This window comes from Oreochromis niloticus, linkage group LG5 (genome assembly GCF_001858045.2).
Source record: "Oreochromis niloticus isolate F11D_XX linkage group LG5, O_niloticus_UMD_NMBU, whole genome shotgun sequence".
NCBI classification, from domain to species: Eukaryota; Metazoa; Chordata; class Actinopteri; order Cichliformes; family Cichlidae; genus Oreochromis; species Oreochromis niloticus.
The window spans coordinates 20021479-20030813 of NC_031970.2; the positions used below are offsets into that span (position 1 = coordinate 20021479).

Here is a 9335-nt window from a genome sequence, read left to right on the forward strand (position 1 = left end):
TATTGTTTAGAAACAGAACTAGAACCATTTAATATGGAATTTCATACACACCATCAGAATCCAGGGATAAGATTACTCTAATGTACCTGTAATGTAAAAATCAATCATTAATGACTTCCGACTCAGCTTAATGGAAAATACCTGTTATGTGTGCAAAAATGAACAGTTTCAATATTAACAGTCATTATATGATCAGCTCATGAAAGGCCTAAATTAGTATTCATGAATGTAGGTGTTATTAAAGCTCTTGATTTCATGAAGCTCAATTCAGATATTCTAAATCTAACCACTGTAGGTGTGTGTTGAGGCATCTCTTTCACTTTCAGGGGTATAATCCAGTGCACGCAAAACTGATAATTATTGCAAACACAACTCAATACAAAATTATGTATCTAAAACGTCTAAAAGCAGAGTATACGTACTAAAAATAACAGCTAAAGAGAAAAAATGTAAGAGAAAGATTTATGGCTGCTCTGAGAAAACATTTTTTTTTATTATTGGCTCTGCAGGGATCCCAGAAAACCACCAAACAAGGAAACAAAGTGGTTTAAGTGAGACAGACTGTGACTGTTTTCTTGGTTTTTGCACCTATTTAGCTGCGGATCTTCAACTTAATGGAGTTACAGTCAATTTGCGCGCTGACCTCTCTGCTCGGTGCACTTCTTATTGAGTTTATCCAACACTGTGATGAATGAGAGAAGCAGACACTCACCCCTTTCAACTGCTGAGCTCCAGTGATGTGCTGAAAGACTCTGTCAATCTCCTGCTCGATACGCCTGGCCCAGTGCATCATCCTGTGGATAAACACCGGAGGCTGACTGTCACACAATGCAAAACAAACGAAACAGATAGGTGTATCTGTTTCACAGAAACAATCAGTGATGTAACAAAAATAGCAGTAAACTGCACACGGATTACCACATGTTTTATGCAAAGATGCTTCATTTTTCTTGCAACAGCAGAGCGAGAGAACAGCTTTTTTGCTCAGTGTGGATGCTTTTAATGTCGCTCTTGCAACGATCTGTAATTGCATATGATTTGCAAGCTTGTCTGTACTTAATATAAGCATTTATTTCTTTAATTGTTATATAGTTTGGATATATATTTTAAAAAAATATATGCATCCACACTGCAATTATAATGACTTCCAATGCAGCAGAGTGAGCAGAAAAACATTATCACTGGTAATTGTTTTTGAACTTATCTGCACAAATCTGTCTTTTCTTGTTTTTGCATTTTGAAAAACTCAATGTGTGTTTGAATATCTTCAAAGAGCCAACATTATAGCCACAAACTATCAATGAAATTGGGGTTTTGCAAAGTGCTCTTCAAACAGAGCGACTGAGAAAACTATTTTTAAACAAATACAGTGAGTCATGGGATTTGTAACAACAACAGGGAAAAGTATGGAGCAGGTCTACAGCTGAGTAATTCAATGTCTGGACATCTGAACAACTGAAATCTTACTGATTGCTGAAAGTGCTTTATACTACAAGCTACACTCACATACTCAGTGTCTTCCCTAGTAACCTTTCAAGATGCGGACTGGTTAATCCAAGAAATCCCAATAAACTAAAACTTCATTCATTGTTTTCTATTCGATCAAAAAACAGAAAACTATTCTCGTATCAATACAGCAGAGAGACTATTTGTCAGATTTAAACAGACACTGTTGGGAGGACTATTCTCGGGCTCGCTTTCACACAGTATTCCCTGTATGTCCATGATCCAATCTGTTATGTATCCAGTGTAATCCTCACATGAGACCGGACGATATTTAATTAAAGGTGAAACACAAAACAAGCAGTCACAACTGAAAACCTGGGACACTGTGGAATAAAAGCCAGTGATGATCAAGTTTGACCTTAAATTTGACCTTGATGGTGTAACATAGTGTTTGGAGGGGAAAACATTTAAATACACTATATATGTAAAACACAGAAATGGCACCAAACCTTCTCTACTTTTCATCCTACTGATTTTGTTGATTTTGATTTTCTGCATATGCATTCAGCATTCACAAATCTCTAGCTGTTTTCACACATCTACTGCGGCCCTGAATTTTTCAGACATCAGACATTTAAAGGTGTCCAAAATGCCTGCTCCCTAGCACAAAGACCATATGACTCATGTGGGGAAACGTCTGACACACAGGCGGGTAAATGGTCATCATGCAGGCTCCCTCCCTTAAACCAAATGAAGCTCGAATGTGTGTGAAGTGGGCTGCTCCGTTTTGAGTGTTTTGTTATGTGAGAAAGGGCAACATCAGACAAACCTCAATTCAAGACCTCCTCCGCATCTCCATGTGGAGTTTGCCCAGTTGACAAGTACTGCCCATAAAAGAAAAGTAAACACTGATGCTCTGACATTGGGGACAGCTATTTTGAAAACATTAAAAATGTTCTTTAGGGGAAAACGCACTTGTTTGGAGATGATATATCACTAATTACTTCTATAATGTCAGTCAACCTACCACACAAAGGGTAATTCATGACTAAAATAATTAGGTTGGAGTCAAATAGTCTTTTTATGCCTGGAAAGGTTCCTAACTGAGTGAACCGGCATGGAAATATCTAAGTGGCACTCTTTTCTCTAAATACTAAGGAAAGGGGCTTCATTTCTTTTCTTATCTCCTTGAGCATTTAGGATACACTGAACTATACAATAGGAAATGAAAAGGAACAATACCGCTCCACAGTTCCTTGCAGCATTAACATTCAAAGCCTAACACACTAAATAATTTATCAGTTGTTTTCATACAATCCTACTAAATGGAATTCACGTAGATAAATATGAGCAGACCGAGCGAGAGCTTAAGGAAACCTTCTGCATGAGACATTAGTATAGTTTTATACTAAATGGTCACTTTATTATCACTTTATTTACTGACCTGTCATGTTTGCCATCAAGGTAATAAAGCAGCTAAAATGTAGCACTTCTACAGTTTGAATGGATATAAAACTCACAGTTCATTGGCTGATGTCTGATTAAGAGTTGGAGGAACAAAAAAAACCTTGCAGGTGGATTAATTACTACACCCATGGTGCTAAATTAAAAGCTAACTTTTGTATTTGTGGTAAATTGTGGACTTTGGCACAGTGTTATCAAGGACAGCAACAAATTAGTTTGAATTTGCTACTACTCTGATTGGATCACACCTCTGATTTCACACCTCTGATTGGATTCTCAAGTTTCAAAGTACATAATATTATTTTTATTATTATTGTTGGACTTTTCTGTACTTATTACACTGAAGTTTTTTTTTTTACAAATGAAAAATGCAAATACAGAATAAGAGGGGGAAACGCTTGAAGGACCAGATTTATGAAATTCCAGATATTCCATTACTACGTGTGCTGAATTCTTTTAGGGTAACTAAATATGTTATCCTATTCCATGAATGTATTTTAACTAAATGTACGGCCTTCCTTCAACTACTCATTTAAATAAGAATTTTGCACTTAAATCAATACCATAAATATAGCACAGCATGTGCTCTTCCATTTTAAATAATAAATGCTGTGGCATAATCACATCGCAAGCTGCGATTTCAAAGCAGCACCCAATCCTACACAACCTACCAGAACAAAAGAAGGATCCTGCAGTATAAAAATCAGTTTCCTTTAAAATTTTGCAGTCAACCATTACTACACAAATGTAAAAATGTGCTTTAAAAGACTATACACTAAACTATATCATATTCAACACACAATTTGTGTTATGCTCTGACTATCTTACTGTCTATTCCCCTGCAATCCTGTAGTTCACTTCAGCCAGATTTAAGAAAAGTTTCTGGAGATGAAATATTCATTTGAGTTTCTACCTAAATAAGTCAAACCAGGAAATCAATTAATCAGACCTGTAAGTGCCCAGAGAGTCGATTCATTATCAGTCAGACAGCTCCCAGCAGAGTTACAAGACAACAGCACTGATTAAAGTCTTGTTGGGCTTGTTTCTGCTGTCAGACAAGCCACAAATCTTCACTCAACTGCCCGAATCCACAGGAAGACAGCTTTTTGGATGCTGCAAAGAATTCTTTTTCTTTCTTTTTTCTAGCCCAGCTGAAATCGAGGACGCGCAGACCTGATGAAGATCAGACAGCTCTTAATACGGTGCGAGACACTTTCACATTCTTCTATTTGAAGTGATAATTTACTTCTGGGTTTCTGGGAAGTGCCCAGCTACAGGAACCGTGTACAGAAACTAAGATATAACCTTTTTTTTTTTTCAAATCCAGCAACATCAAGAGTATCACTTTAAAGGCCCATTTAAGATTATTATAAGACTGAATGCCTGACATGTCTTCACACAGATCTATTTGAAAGTGAATTTCTTTTTTACCTTGAGGTGTTCGAGGCAGTGGTAGAAATAAGCGAGGAGTGCTGTGGAAAAGAGAAACCGCATGCACACTTTCCTTTTCCCTCTGTATAGAGGGATGCAATTGGAAAAATATCTAACGCTTTAAATAAAGCCTTTAAAATGCACTCTGTTCCAAAGCGTTCTCAGGTTGCTGGTGCTATTAAATCTGGATTACATTAATTTGATTAACTAAAAATATTTAGAATATTATTAAAATATTGTTTGTTTGTTTTTAAAGACTGATTTTTTGCATTTAGCTACTTTGTCATCAGTCTGGAAAACAGTCAATTTGTCTGCTGACTCAGCCTTTGGAGGCAGTGGTCCATTTTTCGGGGCTTCCGGTGTAACCAGCAGATATCCAAGCCATGCCAAGACTTGCTGTTGCATGCACCAGTCATTATTACTGACTGCTTCCAAATGCAGATGCATTTTAGAGGAGAGCCACTAAAAGCTAAATTGCTTCGTTCGCATGTGATTGGTCAGTGAAACCCAGACTACAAATAGATACTCTGTATGCATAACCTGTTGCAATGATAACTTTCTCATTCATTTAAAACTGCAAAAGGAGCAAATCCAAAGGCAGGAGGAGCAAAGTAGATACAGACAAAAAGACTTTGTCGCAGATGCTAGGATTTCTTTAGAAGGCACCTATAAATTGGGCAATCAGTTACATTAATCCCAGCAATCCTACAGGTTGCTTAAATGTCACATGGTGCAAAACAATATCATGTTTACAATCCTGAACACACTGAGCAATCCCAAAGCCGAAGCACGTCAGATGCCATCACTGCTTCATTAACACACGTCCTCCATCTGCATCCCATATGTTTTGACATTTGCTAAAAAAAATGTGTGGGGTTAATCTTCAAAGATTAAAAAAAAAAGAAAAGAATCAGCATTATGAATATGTGGCCTTTCTGCAACACTCAAACCTGGATAAAAACACTTTTTTTTATCACACTTTTTACTGAAAATGCTACAAAGCATTTTATTTATTTACTTTACACAAAAAACAGTGCACACTTTGTTGTGCCGGCTACTCTGTTGTGTGTTATTATAAAATCTTTGCAGATCTGGTTTACTGCAGTGGTGAGAATACTATCCTGAGTTTCTGGCACGTCCGAATTTTGACAACAGCTGCTGCTGGCTCCAAAAATTGAGCTTTTCTCATGCTACCATTTTGGACTGACAGCTGTGCATTTCTCCACATTTTCCTCACAACTAGCTGAAGACAGCACAGTATGCAATCATATAGGGGACTAGTGTCCTGTTGTACCCACAAACCGACTAAAAGTTAACTTTTTTTTCCACATACAGGAAAGATTTGTTGGTAAAATGTAACTTTAATGTCTTTCTGAAATAAGGCATATAGCTTACTGAAGACACCAAGCTTCCTTCTTCACAGTTTCAGTTAAAACGCCCTCAAAAAGTTGTGTCTAAATTAGGTTTGTTACATGACTGCAGAGCAGCTTCGACCCTGTGAGTCAGTGCCGCTGAAGCACAATCTAAAGTTTTTGACTGTGTGCTCCATTTCCTCTTAAGCCCTGTGGGACATCAGAAAACCAAGTACAGGGGCCACACAGCAAAGCACTCTTGTGCCTCTACTCTGTTACCGGCTATAGTCACACAGCGCTGTGAAGACAGATAGAGAAGCACTACATGATGTGACCCATATTCACTTACAGCAGAGAGAGCAAAAGGTTGAGAGGAACAGCTGAGCCATAGGTGGGGTATAAGGAGCAGACGGAAAAGCCATAAAGCATCTATCTATCTATCTATCTATGGTTATCTATGGTTTGGGTTACTGGAAATCAGTAATTAGATCAGACAGAGACAAGCTGACTGCCACTTTGCAACCCGCCTCTTTTTATGCTGCTCATAAACTGTCTTATCCGCCATTACTGATGCTTGCTCAGTTCTATCCATATCTTGCTGCTCCTCAAATTCCATCCCGCAAACAAAAATCTTCTTTTGACAACAGTACCTGGCTTTGTTAACACATGACCTGCTTCCTTTAATGTCTGTTCATGTGCTGTGCAAAAACACAAAGCTACTCGAGACACTGAGTTCTACTGCAACACCAGCAGCGGCCTTGAGAGAAAGATCAGCATTGTGGATTTAACTAAAAGAAGATTTCTTCTCTGCCCTGTTACAACTCCACGTGTTGCATTTTACACATGATTTTGCAGTGATAGGCGAAGTACATAAAACGTGCATCAAGGCAGCAAAACAAAAGTACTCGCTGCCAAAAACAGCCCCATTCAAGGTGTCATATGTGCCATATTAGTGATGACATAATATCAGATTTTCATTAAATTCATCGCTGCATCCAAAATAAGTTAAAATAACGATATCACTGTGATACCTCCAGGAGGTTTTATACATGTTATTCATGCAAACATACATACACTATGATTATTATAGTATAGTTCTCTGATTCATTGTATTGTGACACACCACTCTAACCTGACATTCAATTCTGTATTATGAATGTGTTAAATGTAAAAATAAATGTGATTGTGGGATTTGTATAAAATATTTTTGTACGCTGTATAAACGTTGGGACCCACTGTGCCATAGGCAAGGTTTATGCAAAGTTTCATCCACTAAGCAAAATACTTTTAGCATGACTTTATTATGGTCAAGCTTCAAATAGCAGTAGTAAATAACAGAAGCTGAAATCTGATGCAGAATAAAAAAGGTTGTACTCGAGTAAAGTGAAAGTACCTCCAATTTGAATTTGAGTACTTTAACAAAAGTATTTTGATCAATGTTCTCAAAACACATATTTCTAATGTAAACTTTTACAGGTCATGAGCTCATTTGCAGTCTGAGAATAACTGCAATAAAATAACATATAAAAATATTAGATTTTCCCCCAATGCTAAATATGGTGTTTGGATTGATGTTCTAGATGTCAGAACATGAGGAAGGCAGATTGCAATGCCTGCAGCATGGCAGGTTATTACTACAAAAACACATATTTTTTGTAGCATCTATCTATCTATCTATCTATCTATCTATCTATCTATCTATCTATCTATCTATCTATCTATCTATCAGCAGGGAGAGGCAGTGTCAAGACAGAAAGGGTGGGAGGAGAAAGAGCAAAGCGAGAGAGGGAGAAGTGGTATAAATCCACGCTGCTGCAGTATTAATTCTTAATTGGAATGAGAAGCTGTTCTACAGCGTTGCAATACCGCTTCATTTAGCTTAGCCGAAGCGACCCAGGGCACAAGACTATGGAGCTGTTTCAGAGCACTCAGCAGAAAAAAGCAGCAGAAAGGAGGAGGAGGAGGAGAAAGCAGCAGCTTGAAATAACCCAATTCATCATAAAACACACACATATGCACACGCCCACACTTGACTGGTTTATAGAATAGACCCCTCTTTTCTAATTGGTAAATAAACCTCATATCTCCAGTTGTGATTGGCCAGAAATTCTTCAGCATGTGCCCTGGAGATGAGTGGACCATCTGGCCTGTTCCTCCCTCCTGAGCAGCCTGATCGCTGAGCCTGGAGTTGGGCCCAGATAGTCTCAAGTTAAGTGCCAGCTGTACTTAACTGTAACGGGTTAAAGGTTAGGATTGAAGAACTGGGCAGGAGACTGATTGAAAAACAAGGGGAAATGGTATTTCGAATGCAGCCTTCAGCAAGAAGCCACAGTAAAACCACACCTTTCTTCTGCTGTGCTAAATAGTAGGCACCGTACTAGTAGGCTACTCCGAAGCTTTGAGTACTTGTGTTGTACAGTGCACAGTGCGGTTTCATCAAGAGGTTGTAGGAAATGATAGGACTGTTTGATGATTTTTTTTTTTCAAGCCATCATGGAAAGATCTAGCACTGAGTGGAGCACAAGAACAGCAGGGGAAACAAGGAAAAGAGACTTACCAGTTTTATGACTGCACAGACTTAATGTTGCATGTCAAATAGAAATGCTCCAAATAGCTCAACTAATTAAAGCCACAGTCTAGCTCACCTTAAACTTCCCTGTATGTCCTCGCAGTTTTAATTTTTTGTTTGTTTTCTGTTTTTAAACAGGTTTTTGAGAAAGTCAAAGTTAATATTCACAGTCGTCCATTGGGTAAAACCCTCAGATCTTCTGTGTGCAGAACATCAGATGAAGGCTCTAACTCATCACATGGTAATAGGAAGGATTAATCATTTGCCAGATGCTCCTAATTTTGCCTAACTTGATGTACAAACACTTACAGTATGGGGTCTTCTGCTTGGGAGGAACACTGAAATATGATTGCTCATTTAACCCTGCAAATATACCTATATACCCCTATATATCATAGCGTGGACTACACCTTCCAGCTCTTTAAATAACCTGCCTTTACATTGATGTAATCGCCAACCCTGTCAAATTACATAATAGCAGAAGATAAAGCATGCAGGGTGACTGGAGTATCTCCTGGTGGCAAAGCGAAGTGGTCAAGCCCAAAGTTGTCTCCCATCGGAGCCCGGCTGCGTTTTCACTGAGGGTTACTTACGTGTATTGCTGGGGGAAGAGACCCTGCGCTCCAGGCCACGATGCGCTGAAAATGAAGATAATCTGGATAGATAGCAAGCAGACGATGCTGCAAGACCTTTCGCCTATCGCCATTTTCCATTAAAAATTCTCGTCACGGGCTCTCGGTGCGTGAATGAAGCGCTCCGGACTGTCTCCGGGGCATACAGTGAGCAATGTGTGAACGTCCGGCTCAGTTTCCCGACGACTTCATCTCGGTTTCTCTCGTCAAGTGGACGCGGAGGAGGCAGGCATTGGCCGTGAAGGCATCGCGGACGGTGGGAGATGCACTAATGCAGCTGCCAAGACACTGCAGAGTCTCCCCTCCTGCTCCCACACACATACACACCACCAGCAGCACTAACACCACAATCACACACAGGCCGGCGCGTCCACGCCCGCTCTCTTTTTCTCTCTCTCTCATCAGCAGCCCGTGGATCCGTGCGCGCTCACGCTCACCAGG

At 39.2% G+C, this 9335-nt stretch overlaps 1 protein-coding gene across 1 annotated transcript in view; it reads right to left on the bottom strand.

Moving 5' to 3' along the window:
• cacna2d2b (calcium channel, voltage-dependent, alpha 2/delta subunit 2b) overlaps window positions 1-9335 on the bottom strand; it is a 40749-nt gene extending 31414 nt beyond the window's left edge. Inside the window, exons 1-2 of the mRNA XM_003454586.5 lie at window positions 8856-9335; window positions 713-794 (exon numbers count right to left, since the gene is read on the bottom strand). Of these exons, the coding sequence (XP_003454634.2) occupies window positions 713-794; window positions 8856-8968 (195 nt within the window). The 5' untranslated portion in view covers window positions 8969-9335. The remainder of the gene's footprint in view (window positions 1-712; window positions 795-8855) is intronic.